This window comes from Macrosteles quadrilineatus, unplaced genomic scaffold (genome assembly GCF_028750875.1).
Source record: "Macrosteles quadrilineatus isolate MER2022 unplaced genomic scaffold, UCM_ALF_1.0 Scaffold_5__1_contigs__length_97177068, whole genome shotgun sequence".
Lineage (NCBI taxonomy): Eukaryota > Metazoa > Arthropoda > Insecta > Hemiptera > Cicadellidae > Macrosteles > Macrosteles quadrilineatus.
Genome location: NW_026542598.1, coordinates 76098443 through 76122105, shown reverse-complemented (window position 1 = coordinate 76122105; position 23663 = coordinate 76098443). Strand labels below are relative to the sequence as shown.

At 34.2% G+C, this 23663-nt stretch overlaps 1 protein-coding gene across 1 annotated transcript; it reads right to left on the bottom strand.

Moving 5' to 3' along the window:
• Positions 1-417: 417 nt before the first annotated feature.
• LOC128995700 (breast cancer type 2 susceptibility protein homolog) lies at positions 418-22728 on the bottom strand. Its single transcript, XM_054420717.1, has 13 exons — positions 22598-22728; positions 13462-19595; positions 11382-11470; positions 10283-10513; positions 9161-9311; positions 8310-8504; positions 7060-7264; positions 4443-4657; positions 3653-3796; positions 3048-3187; positions 2041-2293; positions 1307-1498; positions 418-942 (listed from the first exon to the last, which is right to left on the bottom strand). The coding sequence occupies exons 2-13, from the start codon at positions 17800-17802 to the stop codon at positions 604-606; spliced, it is 6495 nt and encodes a 2164-aa protein (XP_054276692.1). The 5' UTR covers positions 17803-19595; positions 22598-22728; the 3' UTR covers positions 418-603.
• Between the last annotated feature and the right edge of the window lie 935 nt (positions 22729-23663).

The following is a 23663-nucleotide window of genomic DNA, read 5'->3' as shown; positions in this document are numbered from 1 at the left end:
TGCTTTAGTGTTAACGCACTAAAATTCCCACAGTAGGTTATTGTATACACTCATAAGATTCGTTAGTCAACAAAAAAATTAGAAAATTAGCTTAGTTTTAAAACTACAAAAAGAAAGAGGTGTGAAAGAAGGCTTAACCTGCTTGTCTATTGATCAGACTTGGTTCTAAAAAACTGACAATATCAGTAAACTCAACACCTTAGCATAGTACTAAGTTAGCCTCCCAAGTAGCAGCACTTGTTAGTCAAGTTTTAAGTTTTTATTATGCTTGTACAAGTGAGGGTTTTGATACGCATTACGTCCAATATATCTTTCTTATTTAAGTGTTAAATGACCAGCTTTATTATGTTTTTAAATATTCCCAAAAGATGGGAAGACATATTTTTGGATAAAAAAAACCATTTATAAAACTGCATTTTTACAACATTGCTTTATTATACACAATAAACATATATAAACAACCTGACTATATGTGGTAGGTTTATACTATACATTTCACTATACAACCATAATAACATATTGATAACATTAAATTAATCCCTATTGTACTTCACACAAAAATTGACTTAACTAACATAACTCTGCATCATGAACAAAGCTCTATCACCTATTTGTAGATTTTCTCAAAGGAGGACGAAAACTCCGTTTCACTGTGGTTGGAGTAGATGTACTCAGTGGAGAGATGGGAGGCGGTTCTCCGTACCTTTCCAAAATTCCTAGCCTTCTATTCGTAGGTGTGTCCAACATTTCAGAATCACTTGAATTGAGTATATTGACAGCACGCTTTTGATTGGTGCTACCTGTTAAAGCACCACAACTACTTGCTTGCAAAACACTGCTTGCCTCCGACGGGACAGATTCTTTTTGTGCTCCTCCACTGTTTCGTCGGGCAATGAGAGATTCGATTCTTTCCTGACAGCTTTTAATGTACGATTTTAAATCCTGAAACATATAATTTGATTATATTTAAGAATATACCAAGCATGCAAAATGGTGTCAAACATTTAAAAAAATTTATAGAAACTGCAATTATAAAACTTTATTACATTTTATTTTGCTAGAAAACCTAGGTAGCCTTTCCCTGGACAAAACTAGAAAACTGAAGATAGGTTTATTATATTTTGATAGTGTGATAGGCAAGATTCTGAAAAATTAGTGTCAGAAGATCCTAATTCTAAAGCAGTAATTCAAACTGCTATGTTTCAATTAGTTTATGTTGCCGGATGGCTAATAATTTACTAATCAAACAAAACCCAACAATTTCAACTCATCAAGATTAAATTATGCTTATATTTATTACACTGACCAGTGACTGTATCCGACTGCGCAAGTGAGTTATAGCCTCCACCAGGTGGGGCTGGCGGGGGTGCTGACTGAAGGTGGACATCTCGGTGGCATACGCGGAGGGTAGCTGCCATGACACAAGGTGTCTCCGCCAGTGTAAGTTACTGGCCGCTACCACACACCCGTGGCTCAAAGTGTTGATATAGCCTGTCGTCTGCAACAGACAGACAAACTTCGTCAGCTTCATCTTTTTGCTTCAATGGCTAGGTCATGCTTGAAATGTTTTTTCAAATGTACAAACTTTTCAAACATTCCATGACCCCTACAAAGTTACCCCCATTTTTATTTTAGAAAATGTTTGGTGAAAATGTATTAAAATGGCTGAGATAGAAAATTCATACTATTCAACTCTTAAAATTTTACCTGGAAATGAAAAATTGAGTTTTCAGAGGATAAAGCACTTGGTTTGAAAATACAATAAGAACGAAGGAACTGTACAACTAACCAAACTACAGTACAAGAAATGAGTCTTAGGGAGATCAAAAGGCTTGCTGTATATTCGTTCTCAACAGCAGAGAGTTCTCATTATTTTAAACAAACTGTTTTTCAGAAGTCATAAAAAACATACAAATTTGAATTTACCCTTGCACACAACTTGTGTCGATTGGGCACCTTACATTTCTTGAAATTTGTATATTAAGCCTTAATAGACAATAATCTCAAATTTCACATCAGAATGATCAATTACCCACAAACCTTCAAATCGGTCCAGAATGATATGCCTAAGAAGTTGTCATCCGCGTCAACAACATATACAATACTAGATGTTGTGTCTGGAGAAGTGGCATCAATTTGAACAACCAAACCAACCACATCTACTTCTGAGAACTGCGGCTTGAGTTCTGGCTGTTGCAGTTCTAAGAGTGGAGTCACTTTACGGAGGCAACAGCTTCGCCTCTCCACATTGTACTTGGTTTGTTTCCCTGCGGTCAACTGTAGATCACCAAACCTGGAAATGTAGAAATTAGATTTAACAGCCAGTGGGTATAATTTAAATTCTAGGATATCCTTACAATATAATAAAGCTGCAAAACTTTTAACTAATTAAAAATTGTGTTTAGGGTGAAAATCTTAATCCAGAATAAATTAATAAATCATTGAATAAAAATACTTGTAAAAGGTCTGTGATCCTAATAAAGATGTGGTATTTGAAATTGCCTAAAGAAATGTTTCTCATCTAAGATGGCACTTGGCTTAACATGACAAATGATAACAGTTAGCTCAGTATTGCATGTGAAATTAACAGCTGAAGGAAATTTAAAATGAGATTAAGGATTTAACTAAGTATTTATTTTAAATTACGAGATAAGCTTATTAAAAAAATAGTTAGAAACATTGCACCAAGGCATGTCAAAACAATGCCAGATGCAATTGAATTTAAAATGAGCAGTTAGTTCTCCTTTGGAATGCATTCTATGTGAATTTTATTTTCATGAACCTAAAACAAAATTTTTCAACGATGGTTGCGAGGACTGCAGGTTATGCTTCTCCCAATATCGGACCTTTTGGCCATTCCCATCATGGTCGGTGACATGTGGTCATGAGGGTTTCTACTGTCAATTACTTTCTGGATGGCACTTAGAATATTGCTTTATAAATTCAACGTGTCATTTACTTAAACACACAAATCATGGGGGTTTGATTTATTTATTGAACTTAGTTCAAAAGTTCCCTTCAATTTTTCCATTTTTCATGCAGCCTACCTTGAAGTTCCGGAGGCTGCAACATTGTAGAATGTCAACAAGTTCCCTTCAGTCAAGCAACTGACAACGTCATCAGAAGGGTTCCATACAGTCAATAGAGCCGAGTGATCTGTCGGCTTTAATTCATCTACCAACCGAACCTGCAAATAATTAAAGGTAAAAGACCTTAATATTCACCATAGACAATGACTGGACAAATTCTTTGTGAATAGTACAGTTGGAAGAAAAATTGTATTTAGGTTATGTTGGTTAACAGGATTGGTCTGTGAGAAAGTTCCATTCTCAGTAAGGCCTCTCCAGCAGCCATCTAGCATGATGTGGTGGAAACACAAAATGTGTTGCATGTATTATGTTATGTTGGCGATCTTCATGTTTGGTTAGCTGTTTAGAAACTGCATGAACTAATGATTGAATAACTTACTAAAGGAATATTACATTTGAGTGCATGCTAGGTCTATATCATATCATACCACAAAGATCCACAAACAGTAAACTACAACAATATAAAGAAAACAATTATCTTTTTGAATGCTGAAGATGTTATGTATAACTCATGAACAGTATAATCAAAGTGTAAAACTGAAACTAAATTTTAAAACTATTACCTTAAGCATTCTTGTGACATGCCTAGGCAAAATCTTTTTATCTAATTGTTCGGCAAGTTTGTCTTGAAGTTGTTGATGCACTTTCCTTGTTTCTTCCTCTTTGAGCTGTTGAATTTCCCTCAACTGTTCTTTACTTAAGATGTCCTGCAATCAGAAAATGGACAGTTACCTTCACATACAATCCTAGTTTATCAGTTTTTTTTTTTTTTTTTTTTTATTTAGTATCCATAAATGATTCATGTAAGACATTGCCATAAAATTACTAACTATTTTTACGATTCAAACAGTCAAAATATGGATAAAGGGGCATTTGTAGTGATGAAATGTGAAATGTAAATTGAAACAAAGACTTAGATCAAATTTATATAAATTCAAATTTATTTTAAAAATTGAAATCTTTCATAAGAAAATACTTTTTCATATTAATTTTCATTTTTTGCAAAATTAACAGATGCTTTATTTCTTAGTGTTGTAAAACACTAGTTCCTTAAGAATATCACACAGTTAACACATCAGTTTGAAAATAAACTAACAGGCTTGAATTTGTGACCTTGAGTGTGTGACCTAACTGAGAAGATCTAATCAGTTCGGTATCCAGGTCGAAAAGTAGGAGAGTGAGAGTATTGATTCGTTGAATTTGACACGGCCGTTACCAGAAGACCACGATTGTAGAATAAGTGACTGTGGAAGCCTATCCAGGAAGTCTACTCAGAATAGCTATGAAGGAAATGTTTTACATAAAACCAAACCTCGTGTGATATCGAAGTCTTAACTCCCAACACATTATTACCTGTAAATAACTCATGTCATCCACACCCTTCAACAGAGAATACAGATGTTTTGTGCTGGTTGCATTCTTTATTGTGGCTCTTGAAACCGGTCGCTTGTTGCTGCCTGAACTGTGGGCATCTCGTTGTAGCTGACTCAGTATGACCTCTGCACATTGCTGCCGCTTCGTCTGATACTGGTCAACTGCTGATTGCTCCGCACGCTCACTCCGGATAACTGCAACACACGTTCAAACTCAAATGCCATAGACAAAAAGAATTAAATATAGACCGTCAGCTATGCTGCGGTTACCATAGGTTCTGGCGCACACCACTGGGAGCGCCATGTAGTTACGGCGTACACGCTACGTAGACTACACGGCACTCCCAGCGATCTGCGCCAGAACCTATGGTAACCATAGTAACCGCAGCACGTCTTGACAGTCTATATTTAATTCTTTTTGTCTATGCAAATACATAACTTGAATCTGTATATAAAACCATCTCTTCATCACCCCAGCTACTAGTGTGATAGGAGGGGTCAAATATTATGAAGAGGAAGTGTTTGGAAATGCTTTGTGAGTAGGCTGGAAATGTTGTTAAACAATAGCTTGCTGGCCTACAGAAGTCTGTGGCTTTAAGTAGGTCGGTGTACTTGATCAGGGGGTCAGTTTTGTGTCAAGTGTTAGTGTGGAGGACAGGGTCCTGCAGGGGAAGTTAGAGCCCAAGGCATTTGGCCCAAAGTCCAGGTAAGACTTAAAGGTTTTCAAAGTTGGGGTTTCTATTATTTACACTGTTAGTCTACTCTATCTTTTTGTTTGCTGTTGATTGTTGTGTTCTTTGTATGTTTTGTGGGCTATAATAAAGTTGGGTTTCGTAAGCAAGTGCGGAGTTTAATTCATGAGCTACGTCACCCAAAGTAATAGAGGGTAAACCTCCATTTGGCCCGGAGTTTACCTACCATTTCACTAGCAATACAGGTAGCTAACTATAAAAATGTTACTTTACTTAAAAAAATGAGCCTACCAATATAGCCTAAATAGAGTATTTTTTAAATTGGCTATGTACAGCTATGGCTATTGACAGCTATGAGAGGCAATGTGTAAACATGGTGAGAAAAAGAGTTTACATGGATTGTCTTGATTGTGACGTTAACTGTCCCTATCGCAATATAAAAATGTTAAACTCAATATTGACCATAATTTATTTATTAATAATATTGATTTAAAACAAAAATATTAAAGCACTACAAAGGAATAAAGTTTACACAGCTTAAACCATGATGTGTAGGGGCTTACAGATAGCCTACACTAAAAAGAGTTTCATACAACAGCTTTCCGTTGTCAGAACTTCTTCAAATAGTAGATCCACAAGAGTCTTTTTGGTAATCTAACTTCAATCAAGATATTAGTAACTGACTTTTTTCCATAAAATATAACCTTCCATGCCTATTACTTCACGATTAATCTGTCACTACTAGATGTCACCCCTGTACATTTCTAGGCGTAGTACAATAAATTATACTTACTTACTTAAATCAAATCAAATCAAATCAAATATATTTATTTCCATTCGGTACAATAAAGTACAATAGGATAGGTCAGATTGCATTTTACAAATTGTCAAGAAGCAAATTAAAGTAGATGTAAATATAAAATTAAACTTAAATTTTATAGTATATAGAACAAAACAATTAAACAAACAATTTCTCCTTCAAGCTGGCCTGGAACATCAATAACAAGATAAAATAGAAAATAATTTCTGATAACATCATATCTTAATGAAAAAAGAGAGGATTAGTTTTCAATAATAGTTTTAATGTGAAGAATGATTTATATAGACTATTAATTAATAGAGTGTGGGATTTGTATTTAAGTGTATAGAACGATCTAGAAAGCAATTTGGCAAGAAAAAAACTCATTAAGTGAATAAAGTGGGTTTATTAATAACCAGTTATAAAACTTTCTCTTGAATTGTTTGACATCATATTTTGAGATAAGGCCAATGAGTTTATTGTAAACCTTTGGAGCTACAACAACATGGCTGTTTATAGATTTTGAGAGCCTGTGGTAGTCAATGGAAGTATGATTTTTATTTCTAGTATTATATCTGTGTTCATGGAATTTTAGTATTTGTGTGTTATTTATTACATATACAGTTAAATCAAAGATATACAGATTAATAATAGTAGGAATTTTCATTGAAACAAAAAGAGGTTTACAATGTTCATCAAGTTCAGATTCAGCGATAACCCTAACGGCTCTTTTTTGGAGAATTAAGATTTCATCCACTCTACTGCAGTTACCCCAGAGAATTAATCCATATCTAATTATTGATTGAAAGTAGGCAAAATAGGCAGTTCTAACAGAATTTGTTTCCAAGCAATGAACCAGGCGTCTTAGGAGAAATATTGTTCTTGATAGTTTTGGTGTTATATAATCAATGTGATTTTCGACTTTAGACTTACTTACTGCCCTGGCCATTTGTACCCCAGTCGGTACTTTGCCTCAGCAACACAGCAATAAATAACATAAATAACAATAAATTATATGTAATTTTAATCATATTAAACTGTATTTCATATATTAAATCTATCCCAATTAAATATTTACCGAAACATTATTAACAAACTCAGCTGACCTGTTTTCCCATTAACCTTCTCCAGGAACAAGAGAGGATATGTTCTAGCCACAACAGCAGTAAGTGCAGGCAGAGACCCCCCTCGGCTCAACACGTCTCTCAGACACATCGGACGGAGGGTTTTGCTGTGAAAGCCAAGACGAGTGAACCATCGAGCGCGCCGTGTGCTGTTGGTGGCCACTCGCAGACGCACATTTGCTGGAGTCTGTACACAACAGATATGATAGTCAAATATTACTTTAATTTTCTTTGGCATATGTTTAATATTTCCCTATATTTTGCATATTATTTCATGTATAAAATATCCTTTACTATCTAACACCTGATTGCAGCCTCAAAATGTACTGTATTTTTCTTTAAGAGTAACACTTTTGTATTATAAACATAAAAAATTAGTTTTTTTGAATCAGTTAAAAAATTCAATTTCACACAAAACCATTAATCTTTTTGTTTTGAGAGGTTGGTGGCTTTGTCTAACCTTATATTGTCCATCCACATTAAGCTAGAGGTTAGTGTGAAACAAATAAAATAAAGAAGGGGAGAACCAATAAAATAGACGAATGAAATGTACTGAGGAATAATAATGATGGCAGTACCAGGACAAACCCACGACATTGTTAACTTGGATTCATCGTACGAGTGGACGTTGCCCGTTGAGCCACTGACTTATCAACAGAGAGTTGGCAGTGGTTTGTATTAACTACAGTGTAGATGAAAATAATTGCTCTAAAACTGTTTATTAATGTAAATACTGACACACCACAATGCACAGATTAACGTATTGATGATAATTGTTGAAATAACGATCAATAATCAATCATTGAGATGGGGACGCCACCTAGGTGCATATTTTAACCCAAATATGAGTGAAGGATGAGTGTAGAATAGTGTGAGATGATCTGTGTAGCTTTGTTATTGACTAATATCAGCTATTTCATTAGCCAGGATCATTTATTTAAGCCCAAATGATAAGGAACAGCTGGGTCCCCATCAAAAAGTTAATGACTTTTCACAGGATCGAATCGGCGACCTGATTGCTAGGCGAGTACTATAAGCAATCAGCTAAGACCTGATTCATATTTTAAAAATGTTTAACATATAAAAAAAGGTCATACCCGTGCAACCTCCGAGTTACTAAGTTAGCTTTCTGACCTCTTGTATACAAAGTTATACACATGAGTTGCATTGCAAGCCAGATGCAAGTGGTTAAAAATAATTCATCTATAAATCTACTAGCAAATTATTCTAACCTCAAGAGGATGACATCCTGTCTCATTGTTACTTAATTCTGCTCCGCAGATAACCAGTTTAGTTCCGATTCCAACTTTCCCACTTCTGATCAACCTCTCCATTTCATAATCAATGGTAGCTCTGACACTATACCAGCCATCACTCAGTTCCAGCTCTTTTCTTGCCAGTTTCTCTTGCTCTTTTTCAACTTCTACCTTATGAGGAAAAACATCAAAATTAAACCTGCAGAAAACTACTTTTTTATAAGTGAAAAGTTATTTTTTATTTAAATGTTGTACAACTGTGAAATAAATTAGCACAGTACTAGCATCAATAGAAAAAAAACCATTAAACATGTATACACTAATTAATTGTATTTCAATGTTCATAAAAGATTTACATCACCCCTTTATTTAAAAGGCAGTCTCAGGGATACTAGCCGCCTGAAAAACATAAGAAACCGCAAAACAATCCTTAAATTTTTACTTTTTTTCTTTCGCTTTTTTCAAACTATATTGAACTTACGATACCAGACCAGAGCCAAAATCCAAAACATTAAGTCAAAATACCTATCTATAAAATGCATAGAGTTACAGAAATAACTAAAATATTCATCACCGCATCCATAAGGGTCATGACAAGGGACAATCAACGCAACCCGCATGACTGTAAATAAAGAGTTTACAGTAACGTCAAAATATTGACTGTCTCGCATAACATTAGTCTGTCTCCGTAAATTAGGATTAGCCAAAACAAAAGTCACAATTCAGAAAATATATATATGAGTAACCACCTTATAATTATTAATAGTTGCGTCCAATGGGGGCTAAACATTGCAATAAACTTAATCTAAGGGTGTTATAAAACTTACATCCAGTATATCAGCTACAAAAAGCACCATGGTTTTGGTGGAAGACTCGTCTTTTTCTAAAATCTTCCTCAAAGCTGGTCTTTCACTTCTGTCAATTTCTCTATCATATCTATACTTCATCTGAAGCATCACGTTGTTTGGAGTCAAGTATCTGCCAAATAAATAAACGACTAAATAAAATAATTAACATGATTTGAAACCAGAGTAGCTGTAAGACACTTGAAAAACGAACATAGCTGTAAGTCGCTCACAACCCTCGACCATTCCCAACTAACTATTATAAAGGTCGAGATCAAGTACAGTACTAAAATACAGTTCAAGAATCGTCGTCAAATTAGAGATGGGTCCATATGTGACATGAAATGACAGGACAAGTTTAATATTGCTTTACTAATCATACTTAAAACATAATTTAATGGTGTGCAACCACATAATTTACTACTCTTGAGTGAAACTAGTTGCGTCTGCAATTCGATGGATTACCTGATAGCAGAAATTTAAACCTTTAATATTATTTGGCAATCCAGAGGCCAACATCTACAATGAAAATAATGAGTATCAAGAATAATAATCTTTATTACCCTTTAAACATTTTACAGTGAAATAGTGTTTGTAATTTGCTACATAATAAATTGCTACATAATATTTAAATGTCATTTAACATTTCACGGGAAAAATAACAAAGATAATTTAATTAAATGAGTTAAAACAAGCTGGCTATGTTTAAAATCCACTAATGATAGGTACATAATGAAACATTAGGTAAAAAATATAGGCAAAATACAATTTAAAATAAAACGACTAAATAGAAACAATCCTAAGATGGCTAGATGGTAAAAATAGATTCTGAAACAAGTTTTTTTGTGTATGATATTTGTATGGGAATGATGAGTATCAGATAATGAAAGAAATTGTGACATATCAACTAGCCCGACTTACAGAAAAATTGAATAATCGATTTGAACAATGAATAAAAAATTATCAGCTTTATGTTTAGTTTTCATAATGATCAGTTAAGTTTCCATCATTTGTATGAAGGGAGTACAGTCATGCAGTCCAGTCCGAGAAGTGGCTCGGAATATATTTTTTTGGAAAGTGTTTACAACATGTTAATTTAAATACCTGTTTCCCAGCTGTTGAGGAAACATCCTCTCCATTGCTGCCATTTTGAGAACAATCCATTTAAAATGGTTCTCCACCCATTCAATAGACACCAAAGACGGATCTATAGAGGGACTGGCTAGGAACGACCTTGTTACTTCCTTTACACCAGCTTTTCCTTCTTCATCGAGGACCAAAAGGGCGCCATCTCCGACTGGAATGCCTTTGACATTGGTAGACGCAGTTTGCTTACTAAACACATCAAATTGTTCAAATTTACCAACCATTGTGATCTGTATAGATTGGGGTTCAGGCTAATAATATACTCAAAAAATCTTTAAAATCTATCCGTCTAAGAAAAGTCCTAATAAAATCCAGGGTTAATGAAATATTAATTTTGCTCCAGATTGATTCAATGGTTCGGTGTCTGGACTCTAATAATCATATTATTTGGCCAGCCACACAGCCAAATAAACATTGCACACTAAATGTTACCGAATTTAGTATTAAATGACTATGTCTCTCAATTAATGTGTAATATTGTGTTTTAATCTAATGTGTCTTTGAAGATTTTGATAATCTTATTAGAATTGTTAGTTGAGTCATGAAGTAATTGATAGTGAATTATTGGTGACTAAACCAGAAAGGCTACAGTCTGTTTTTTACTCGGGTTGTAATATGATGTGTGTAGTACCATAGATTTTAATCTTTTTTTATATGTTTAGTTATTGTGTTTTTAACATAACTGATGAGAACCACTTGGGCGAATAATTTTTATTAATTTGTAAAGTGTTACATGATGATGATGCTAAATAGTGATGCTAAAGATAAGATCAACCTAAAAAAGTTAATGCCACTGGGAATGACATTTGGTACAAAAATGAAGTCTAAGTTCTTTATTTTCCTGCCGGATCAAGTTTTAAAGGTTTTAAGAAATTTCCAATGGTAGATATAGGAAAATTGTACTTTTATTTTTACATAAATTGAGAAACAAAATACCAAGTTTCATGTTGTAAATTTTTTTTTTTACTCAAAAAACACTGGTTCTGGGAAATTATATTAATTTGTAAATCTGTTTATAGATTAGAGAGCAAATAATATTTGTTGCAATCAAACTTACCTATAAAAATCCTCTGCAACAAACTTGAATTCTCCAACATTTTTCAATGATAATTCGATTACAGACTTTTTGATGCCATAATGTTTCAGCTAAAACGAACAAGAATTAATATTCTTTAATCAACAGCAATAAATATAATAGGCTTATTACATCTAAAATATAAACACATTAATAACCAAATATAGTCTAACAACACTAAAACTATAAAATAAAACTCAACTATTAGAGAGATCAAGAGACAGTCAAGTTTGGATAATTAGCAAAATATATATCGATTGTCAGTCAAAGGAGCTAAAGTAAGAATCAGAAAACAATAAACATATTTCCAAAGAGGGACAGGAATAACAACATTTCCTGTTAAAACACATCTAAAATACAAGTTGAATTTATAATATTTTGAAAGACAACAGAAATTCATAACCTAAGGGGCCTAAGAAAGGTAAGAGAAAGCGCACAAGGATGATAAGACGTGGTTGGTTATTTCAAGGAGTCAGTTATAAAATCCGTCAATTGTAAAAAGGAGTAAACTGCTTTTTCGTCATAATGCAGAAAAAAAACAACCATTTCTAATGCATGCAATGAGGGTTTAAAGTATCATTTTAACTTTCTAGGGAGTAAAAATCGTTTTTAGCCTCTAGGGAGTAAAAATCGTTTTTAGCCTCTAGGGAGTAAAAATCGTTTAGCCCCTAGGGAGTAAAAATCAGCTGTTGTCAGCTCAGTTGTAAAATTCGATTGTACAGTAAACAAAATTGTATGCATCGAAAGTATGTATAGATTATTATTTAATTTTTTTTTTTAGCGAATTTCCCATATAGGGAATGAGCTATTACCGTAGTACTCATGGTAAGACCTGGACGCGGGACCGATTTTTTTTTTCGTTTTGAGGTCCCTAGAGGCCAAAAACACCATCCGTTCAAATTCATATATATATATATATTTATATATTTATATATATATGTGTCCGTCAGCACGATAACTCAAGCAAAAATGATCCGATTTTGATGAAATTTGGTACAAACGTGTAAACCTACGTTTATTTGAACAAGTTTGCGATCCAGCATGGGAACGGGTGTTTACGGGGGGTTTTATGGGGTAAAAATAGGTTTTTCCCATTTTTGACCCAAAAAACTTAAAATTTTGCAATTTATTTCCAAACCATTTTGTAGAGCTTAAAAAAACAAATAATTTAGTATATTGAAGCGTTATTATGCGCTTAACGGTTACGGAGAAAATTCCAAAAAATTGTAAATTTAAAATTCCCATGTTATTCTTATGGAGAATAAGTAAACTGTTGTAGTTTGCTTGTTTATGAACGTATTTTGATCAAATTTGGAAAATTATTTTATTTCTTACTATAACTATTAACATTTTACAAAAAAAAACACAATTTTACCCTCCCTGATGCAGCAAACCTAAGTACTTGTTAAACTAATTCTATTTAAATTGGGAATAAATGTTATATTTTTAAGTAGACATTTCAGTGTAAATCCAATCAGTCAAATGGAAATTCGCTTAGTCTGCAGGTTTGCTGCGGCGGGGGTATATTGTAATTAGATTGAAATATTGATACTGTAGTATAATATACACAAACACAATCGTATTAGACGAAACGATTGAATCACTTACTAAACAGCTGCTTGATTACATAAGCTAATTAAATTGAAAACAAGTTAGAAGTAATTTTGAGGCTTATCTTGAAATGAATACGATTTTAGTTTTGTAATATAGTTTGTTCAAATAATGGTGAAATTTGACCAAAATGTAGTTCATCATATTGGCAAAAAGTGTCTTTTGACTCACTAATTTGTATAAAACATTTGTAAAACTACAATAAAACCATTGACTATATAGTCAATGTTAAAACTCATTGAACGATTGGTACTGAAATTACACATTTATCAGTAACAAATTTTGGTGGTGGTTTTTTTTTAGGTTTAAGTATTTAACCCCATTTCTTCGTCTGCATGAGCTTGTGTTTGTTTGGAACATAATTTGTTTCTAAATACGGTAGCTACTACAATAGAAAATTTTAAAATATTATAGTAAAAGTTAATAGAGTAAATGTCCAATTTATAGTTACCTGCTGAGGAGTAAGGAGTCTAAGGCATCCATTGGCTGTCAAATATCGTAAATTCACAGCCTTTTCGGTTTGCTTCCTCAGTAAATGTGAACCTTTACAAGGTTTTATTTTTCCACGGTTCTTTTTTTCTTGTATACTTTGTTCCTGCTTCTTAGCTTCTTCTAATCTCAATTTCAACACTTCATAAACATTTTCATTTTTAGACTCAACAGACACTTTGAATTGTTTTTCAGATTGAGGACAAACATTTGAAAACAGCGATTTCCGTTTTAATTGGATTTTAGAATCCACTGGAGTAGATGTAGCATAAGGTGGTTTGAAACTAGACGTGTTTTTAACTTCACTGACTGTTTTGTTTATTACAGTAATAGGGGTTGAATTACCAACTACTTGTCTTTTTGAATTGTTTACCTTATTAAAACTACTACGTGAGTCTAAAATAGGGCTCAACTGTTTGTTGCTGATATTCATTTCATTTTCATAGCAATTTATTGATGGAAGTCTAACCTCCCTATCGTACAGTATCCCTGGAGACGATACAAATGGTTTGAGAGAGAATGGTGAATTGGATGCTTCATCTGCTAAAAGAGCAGCCATACTTTCTGAAACTTCCCGAGCGACGCTGGGCGACATCGTATTGTGATTTAACTGAAAGTCATTTCCACTGAGACTACTTTTGGAATGATTGAGCAAACTTAAATCTGCTTCTGATATTACTGAAGCACCCACAACTGAATCAATTTCATCGTCATTGTAACAAAAGTTAGTTTCATTACTTTGTACTGTGCCATCGTTTTCTAAAAATAATTTTCTTCTTTTCCTTGAAGGGCTATAGTATTGTTTATTTCTGTCTAACGATGAATTATTAAATACTAAGCCTGATGTAGAGGGAGAGTCTGTTACAAAAGGATGTTTACGTTTTTGTTTGTGTTCTACCAGATTGGTTGAGTGATATGAATTATTCATTGATCGAGACATGTCATTGTTTGTTGAAGAATTTCCAGCTGTACTGCTAATACTACTTGGTCCATCATAAAATCGTTGCTTGACTTTTTCAATTGATTGATTAGGTATGACAACGGATTTTCTATCAATCGTTCGACATTCATCTTTATTACCGGTACCACTTTGCTGACTATCTAAAATCTGTTTAACCTTATCATTTAATTTTTTGCTATCAGTGCCTAATTTTCTACAAGAGGATTGAGCAATTTGTTGTTGAATACTGTTGGGATTGTGATCCAAATCCTTTGCCGATGATTCTTTTGATGTTTCAACCAAGTTTCTACTTACATTCTTAGATTGTGTTTGGATACCCATGGAATGATTGTCATCCAGCACCTTTTCTGTCAAAATTGATCCTTCTAATGTCTCAACTGATTTTCCACAAGAATTTGGAAAACAATTTGCTATTACACTTGATTTGTCTTCAAACAGCTGTTTGACCTTTGCTAACGACTCTTTACAAATTTGAACTGATTTTCCATTTCCCGTTTGAAAACCATTTGGCATTGCAGTTGGTTCATCATCAAACAGCTGTTTGGCTTTCTGTAATGCCTCTTCTGATAACTTGACTGATTTGCCACTTGCAGTTTGAAAACCATTTAACATTGCAGTTGGTTCATCATCAAAAAGCTGTTTGGCTTTCCTTAATGCCTCTTCTGATAACTTGACTGATTTGCCACTTGCAGTTTGAAAACCATTTGGCATTGCAGTTGGTTCATCATCAAACAGCTGTTTGGCTTTCCGTAATGCCTCTTCTGATAACTTGACTGATTTGCCACTTGCAGTTTGAAAACCATTTGGCATTGCAGTTGGTTCATCATCAAACAGCTGTTTGGCTTTCCGTAATGCCTCTTCTGATAACTTGACTGATTTGCCACTTGCAGTTTGAAAACCATTTGGCATTGCAGTTGGTTCATCATCAAACAGCTGTTTGGCTTTCCGTAATGCCTCTTCTGATAACTTGACTGATTTGCCACTTGCAGTTTGAAAACCGTTGGGTATTGTACTAAGATCATCATCAAACAACTGTTTGGCTTTCCGTAATGCCTCTTCTGATAACTTGACTGATTTGCCACTTGCAGTTTGAAAACCGTTGGGTATTGTACTAAGATCATCATCAAACAACTGTTTGGCTTTCTGTAATGCCTCTTCTGATAACTTGACTGATTTGTCATTTGCAGTTTGAAAACCGATTGGCATGTCACTTGATTCATCATCAAACAGCTGTTTGGCTTTCTGTAATGCCTCTTCTGATAACTTGACTAATTTGCCACTTGCAGTTTGAAAACCGTTTGACATTGCAGTTGGTTCATCATCAAAAAGCTGTTTGGCATTCCGTAATGCCTCTTCTGATAACTTGACTGATTTGCCACTTGCAGTTTGAAAACCATTTGACATTGCAGTTGGTTCATCACCAATCAGCTTTTTGGCTTTCTGTAATGCCTCTTCTGATAACTTGACTGATTTGCCACTTGCAGTTTGAAAACCATTTGGCATTGCAGTTGATTCATCCTCAAACAGCTGTTTGGCTTTCCGTAATGCCTCTTCTGATAACTTGACTGATTTGCCACTTGCAGTTTGAAATCCATTGGGTATTGTACTAAGATCATTATCAAACAACTGTTTGGCTTTCCGTAATGCCTCTTCTGATAACTTGACTGATTTGCCACTTGCAGTTTGAAAACCATTTGGCATAGCAGTTGGTTCATCATCAAAAAGCTGTTTGGCTTTCCGTAATGCCTCTTCTGATAACTTGACTGATTTGCCACTTGCAGTTTGAAAACCATTTGACATTGCAGTTGGTTCATCATCAAAAAGCTGTTTGGCTTTCCGTAATGCCTCTTCTGATAACTTGACTAATTTGCCACTTGCAGTTTGAAAACCGTTTGACATTGCAGTTGGTTCATCATCAAAAAGCTGTTTCGAATTCCGTAATGCCTCTTGTGATAACTTGACTGATTTGCCACTTGCAGTTTGAAAACCATTTGACATTGCAGTTGGTTCATCATCAAACAGCTGTTTGGCTTTCTGTAATGCCTCTTCTGATAACTTGACTGATTTGCCACTTGCAGTTTGAAAACCATTTGGCATTGCAGTTGATTCATCCTCAAACAGCTGTTTGGCTTTCCGTAATGCCTCTTCTGATAACTTGACTGATTTGCCACTTGCAGTTTGAAAACCATTGGGTATTGTACTAAGATCATCATCAAACAGCTGTTTGGCTTTCTGTAATGCCTCTTCTGTTAATTTGACTGACCTTCCACTTGCAGTTTGAAAACTGTTTTGACAAAGTTCATCACCAAACGACTTTTTGGCTTCCAGTAATGCCTCTTCTGATAACTTGACTGATTTTCCACTTACAGTTTGAAAACAGTTTGGAATTGTGCTAAGATCATCATCAAACAGCTTTTTGGCTCTCTGTAATGCTTCATCTGATAACTTAACTGACTTTCCACTTGCAGTTTGAAAACCGTTTGATTGTGTACTAAGATCATCATTAAACAGCTGTTTGTCTCTTTTTAATGATTCTTTTGATAACTTCATTGATTTTTCAGTTGCACTTTGAAGCCTGTTTTTTAATACACTTGATCCAAAATCAGTTTGTTGCATGGGTTTATTTTCACTTGCTATTTGATAATCTTCTTCCATTAAATCAAGTCCATCATCAAGTAGCTGTTTCGCCTTCCTTAACGATTCCTTTGATATCTTAATAGATTTTCCGTTTGCAGTTTGGAAGGCTATTGACTTATTTTTTAAATTTTCAGTTTTGGAACAGTTTGGCATCAAACTTGATTCATCATCAAACAGCTGCTTGCCTATCTGTAATGACTCTTCTGACATCTTGACAGATTTCTTGCTTGCTGTTGGATACCTTTTTGGTATATCAAACTTGTCGTTATCAAAAATTTCCTTTGCTCTTTTAAGCGAATATTTAGAAATTGTTTTGATAGTATTTCCTCTTTCAGTTTTAAAACCATTTTGCGTTATATTCTGTCCATCATCAAACTGCTGCATGGGCTTTTTAAAATTTTCTTCAGAAACTGTAGAAGAATCATCACTTGCAGTTTGACAATGCATGAATTCAGGCCCATCATCAAACAGCTGCTTGACTTTTTCTATAGATTCCTTAGATATCGAGAGTAACTTTCCATTTGCTGTTTGAAAGCCTTTTGAATTATTACTGAATCTTTCAAATTCCTTTGGCATTACAAACGACTCATCATTGAAAAGCTGCTTTGCTTTCTGTAATAATTCTTCTGACGTCTTGACTGAATTTCCGCTTGCTGTTTGAAAACCATTTTGTATTACACTTGAACTGTTATTAAACTGCTGCATGGGTTCTATCTCTCTTTGCATTGACTTTTGTTTGGTAGACGATTTTTGATTTTCTGTTACATTTAAGTTTTGCGTGATGAAACCTTTTAATATTTTATCTGTTTCAAAGCACGACTCGTCAAGTGAAGTCATATTGTTAAACTGAAATTTAGCATTAATTAATGGACTCTCTGATGTTGTAGCACCTTTTTTACTGTGTGTCTGAAACCCTTTCAGTACATAATCTGATTCATCATCTTCATTTTTAGGAAAACTTGATCCTTTTGAAAGCTTATGCTTTGTAATGTTATAACTATTACTATTTAGTCTAAGACGGTGGTTCTTTGGTGAATCTGTGTTATTTTTTAAACAATCAATGTTACTCAACATTGCCAATGAGTTCTCAGTCTTGTTATTACACTGTGGTGGTAAGTCCTCTTTCTCAATGGATGGTACCAAACCAGTCTCATCAGAGACTACTTGCTTTAATGTAGTAATACTATTGTTATTTTTTGAAGATTCGTTGTATTCTTTTGGAGTAGTGTGCAAATACTTTACCACATTGATATTATCTGTGACATTCAGATTTATTTTATGATCTGTATTAAGATTAGATAAAAGCTCAGCTGCTTCAACAGCCTCACAAAACTGAGTGTTGGTAATGCCAAATGAGTCATTGAGAAAGTCATCTTCTATTTCATTCTTACTAGTTTCTACAGGCAAATGTGTTGATGACTGTAAATTATCTCCTTTTTCATATAGACTATTAGGACATGGAACCGTAACTTGACTAGGTTTTATCCCCCCATATGAAGATGTTGGGTGTACTTGTTTCTTCAGGCATTTATTCGCTTCTTCTAAAATTGTCACTTCAGAAAAAAGATTCCTTAAATCTATTGTACATGGTTTGTCTACATTGCAATTTGAATTAGAGTAAATCAATAGTCTTTTCCTCTCACCACTTGATTCTTTGGCGCTAAATTTTTGGTCAATGTCTCTGTTAACAGTTTCATGATTAGGTGTGAGATTGTCAACTAAATGATCAGTTGCATCACACAAATTTTGTAAGCTGATATCAGATATATTTTCAAATAAGTCATCTTTTGTAATATTCAGATCATCAGTGGCAATTTCTTGTGGTTTTTTGTTGATTTGAACATGAGAATAATGTGTATCCGTTCTACTAAACATGTGTTTTTTACTGCCAGTTGTTAGACTAACTTGTCTCTTCTCTTTAGAAATTATAGCCTCTAACTGGCATTTTTCTCCTTCAGTAGGTGCAGGTGGAGAGCATAACTGATCTAAAATATTTAAAAAAGATTGATTTTTTTCTTGTGTGTTAAACTTTTTGGAGTTATATGAAGGATTTGATTTACCTTGCAAGAAATATGATACATTTGAATCTAAAACTGGCGAACCATCATTGTTGCTGGAATCTTCACAGACATTTTTTAATTTTGTCGGTGTCATTGTGGTTTCCACTTTATTTAACAGTTGATTGTGTATATTAATATCGAGGAATTTCGACTTTATAGCCCTGTGAGGATGAGATGTCATATAAAGTAAAGATATTATCCCAACGTTTAATTACAGTCTCTTTGAATTTTGAATCGGACATTACTCAGAGATTTGTTGTGTGGTTGGAAACTAAATTTGATTTAGATTTTTCAATACCTTCTGTATCAATAATATCAAATTCAAATCTGGTGCTAATAAGAACGCTATCAACCAATGTTTCTTGATATTCCTGAATCTTTTCAAATATGTCCTTGGGTTGATTTTGAAAAATGTTAAGTAAATCTTGAGGAATCCATCTGCAAAATAAAATAATATATTATTACAAACTGTTTGGAATGCACAATTAAATTTTTTAAATATGATAACAAGTGTTTAAAGATTTCATTTTTAAGAGTGAAACTTCAACCAAAAGCTATACAGTATTAATGGGTGTGTTGCTAGCCAGCTTCTTGGACTTCGATGGGGGAGGGACGGGCTCAATTCTCGGCACATCTATAAAATATGGGTTTGGATCTTTTTTCCTAATAGTATATTTCATACCTAGGGCCAAAAATGAGGTTTTGCCGGATCAAGACAAGTTTTTAAAAAACGATCGAGAGCTGCAAAACCATTTTGGTCTGTGGTACGGACACTATTTTTCACCACACTATACCATATTACCACTATTGATTGAAATAGATCACCACTTACCATCTGTTATGTCTATTTACTGTCTTGAGAGTAACAGTATAAGCGTGAATATATCTTTTAAGAGTTATATGATGTTTCTTTTATTAACATTCCTTAAATTTAAAAACAGGTACAATGCTGATCAAGAAGTTATTTAATAAACATTAAATTTGTAAAACGGTTAAAAACATCGTAGTGTGGTGAAAAGCGTTTTCAGTGCTTCTCCTATGCAATTTTATCTAAATCTATATAAAAGGCAAAGCCCTCACTGACTGACTGACTGACTGACTGACTCACTCACTCATCACTAATTCTCCCACTTCCCACTTAACAAGGAGGCTGAAATTTGGTACACTGATTCTTTAGGCATTAAATAGGAAAACTAAGTGGTTTTTATTCTGATCGGACTCTCGGGCTCCGCCCCAGTGGCTCTGGAGTTTCCCATGTTAACCTAATGAGTACTCATTTTTAAATGGAATTAATGAATCTTAACAGCTGTTTCAATTAAACAAGTGGGTTCTGTTCTATGATGTTCAATATCATTAAAGTTACAAGGATTACCAACAGAGTGCAGCACTATTATTTTTTTTAAATATTTTACAACAGCTAATTTCAAACCAAAAGTGAGTGAGCGTAGCGAACGAACTTCAACCCGGAGGCGAGTTAGCGTAGCGAACGAGCTAACCTGAAGAGCGCCAACCGGAAAGGTGAGTGAGCGTAGCGAACAAACTTCAACCAGGACGTGTGAGCGCAGCGAACGAGCTCCAACCTAAAGGTGAGTGAGCGTAGCGAACGAACTTCAACCAGGACGTGATTGAGCCATGCGAACGAGCTCACATATGAAGTTAAACGGGGCAAAGCCCGCGGGTACAGCTAGTACATAAATAAACAAGAAAACTACAATAGTTTCTCCATAATTCTATCTTGGGAATTTCAAATTTAGGTACAGTTTTTATTTTCAACATAACCGTTAAGCCCATAAAAACGCTTCAATATACTAAATTATTTGTTTTTTAAGCTCTACAAAATATTTTGGAAAGAAATTGCAAAATTTTATGTTTTTAGGGTCAAAAATGGGAAAAACCAATTTTTACCCCATAAAACCTCCCATTAACCCCCGTTCCCATAGTCCAATCAAGCTGGTTCGCAAACTCATTCGAATAAATGTAGGTTAACAAGTTTTTTTCTAAATTATCAAAATTGGACAATTTTTGCTTGAGTTGTCGTGCTAATGGGCACATAACATATGGGAAATTCGCTAAAAACAAAAAAGATCACAGATCAAACATCCCAAGTTCACCGGACAAGTGCATCTTCAACTGACACCTCCATGTCCACAGGTACAAAGTCATCTAACCACAGACGCCGTCACCCACAGTGTCCTCCAGCTGTCTCCTGCGACGGTACAATTAAATTGTTCCGTCCATGAGATACATTTTTCTTAGTTATTGTAACAATGTACGTGTGTATGTTCGTGTTTGTGTGAGTATGACTACCTCCAAGAGACTGACTACATGATACTTCTAGACTAGCTAACAACGTGACCATCCATGACGCAACTAGTGTCAAAACCATGGTGGTAGATGGATACAACTATTTTTGAACTGGGATGAAAGTAAAGGTAAATAAACCATTATATAGATCACCTAGATCTAGGCCTAACTTATTAGGTCCTACACTCATTCGAATGAAAATGTTGATCGATATATCGACTAATCGATTTTTTCATTCGGTATATCGTTTGGTTAGTTAGGTAAGGTTAACCTAACCTAACTAACCAAACGATATATCGAATGAAACAATCGAACAAACAATATTTTCATTCGAATGAGTGTAGGACCTAAAGTAAAGTGCAGCCCAGTTTCATTTCTTAATTCATATAGACTATTTTAGCCTAAACAAGATCAGTTAGTTGTTTTCGATTTGTAATAGATCTGATCGGAAAAGAAAAATATCGATATAAGTTATTGAAAAAAAATCATCAATAATAATGAATATTCCATTTCAGGAAAGTAGCGATTTTGTTTTAAATAGGCCTACTTTAAACACAATGACTTACTTATTCTATCAATTTTTACACCCAATCTTGATGATTGTTAAAATTACAAAAATAGGATTTTTTTTAATGTCAAACACATAACTTAAGTTAGGCCTAGCCTACATCACAGGTCCGAACAATCCCAAAATATTGGTTGGAATAAATCTGAAATTGACCAGCGGACAATGGTAGAGCAACTGACAGACCTGCGCTGGTTGAGTGTAAACCTAAATAGCGCAAGAGAAAATCCATTAGGTTAGCCCATGATAAAGATTACATTTTTTCACCATGACGTGACCGATAAGACTGAACTGTGATGTGCCGGAACTGGTGTGTGAATGGACCCTAAGAAGTAAATCCTTTTGTTAGCCTGACAATGGTGGAGCTTGAATATCTTTTAAAACATGGCAATTTTACTAGGTACTTTCTACCCTACACCTTTTGTCTTTGTGACAATCCTTGTGCTACATGTTAAGGTTTGTCTCTTCAGGTGGGTAGCATGTTTTAGTCATTATTTGTAATATTTATTACCATACCATACAAATGTAATTAGCCTAGCTAAATTTATTTAAAGTAAATATAAACACTTACCAGTATCAATGATTCTGAAATGTTACAGGCGTGTCCTAGTCTTAATGGGAGAACTAACACAACACTGATTAGATTGGATATTTTGTTACTTTGTAAGAAATAACATTAGCTGACAGATAGGACTATTTCTAAACTTCTTCTTCAATATAGTCTATAAAAAAAATGTATCCTTAAAACTGCATAACAATTAATACAATTAGATGGTAAAAGTGACCTTAACCAAAACTTAGAACTTGAATTTGATTTGACATGTATATAATAATAGAAAACTTAACCTAAAAAAACTATCATAATATAATCATAGTAATATCTTACCAAATTCCAAATTGGATTTCAAAGACTAACAATATAAAAACTTTCGAAATCCAAAACGTCGGAGCATAACTTTTCATTTTCGTTCCACTTCTACTGCTACTCCCGTTCCCGCCATAATCAGAGAGTCGCTCATCTGGGAGAAATTGCGAGCAGAATATCACAATCGCAAAGTGTTTGGTTTTGAACATTACACAGTCAATGATTACACCATAGATAAAACAAAACATAATTACACAATTACACTATGTTAATAGCAATGGGATGTCGACCTTATCAATATATTTAATTTGTAAATGCAACTTGTTTTGTGTTGTTAACAATAAATTAATATTGTGGGTGGCCATAGACTATAGACTAACCAACACAAGTAGACCCATCATCTCGTCCTATTGTTTTTTTTTTTAACACTGGAAGCGTGTCACAGTGCCGTGGTCGTAAAAATAGTGGCAATTTTCAATTCCCCTTAAAATACTCTGCCAGTGAGTAGTATCACGGTCACCTTTAGCTGCAGGCCGCGGCCTGGTAGAATTGGCAAGTGCTGTTTAGCGCTAGACGTTCCATAAGCTAATAGCATAGATACTCCTTGAGGAGTATGTTTTATACATATAGTTTCTAATCTATTCTTTATACATATACAATATCATATACAGTATATCAGTATCATATACAATATATTAGTCGTTGGAATCCAATATTTGTTAATGGCAGTTGCCCAGCCTGGATTTCTTGTAATATGGTAATTTGGTAATAA

What these genes read in the sequence shown, in the direction of transcription:
- LOC128995700 (XM_054420717.1), bottom strand. Translation starts at nt 17,802, where the DNA reads ATGCAGCAGTTTAATAACAGTTCAAGTGTAATACAAAATGGTTTTCAA. An exon ending in ATGACATGAGTTATTTACAG is followed by an intron (nt 3,797 to 4,442) that starts GTAATAATGTGT and finishes TTCTGATTGCAG; the next exon opens with GACATCTTAAGTAAAGAACA. An exon ending in GCAGTCGGATACAGTCACTG is followed by an intron (nt 943 to 1,306) that starts GTCAGTGTAATA and finishes TATATGTTTCAG; the next exon opens with GATTTAAAATCGTACATTAA.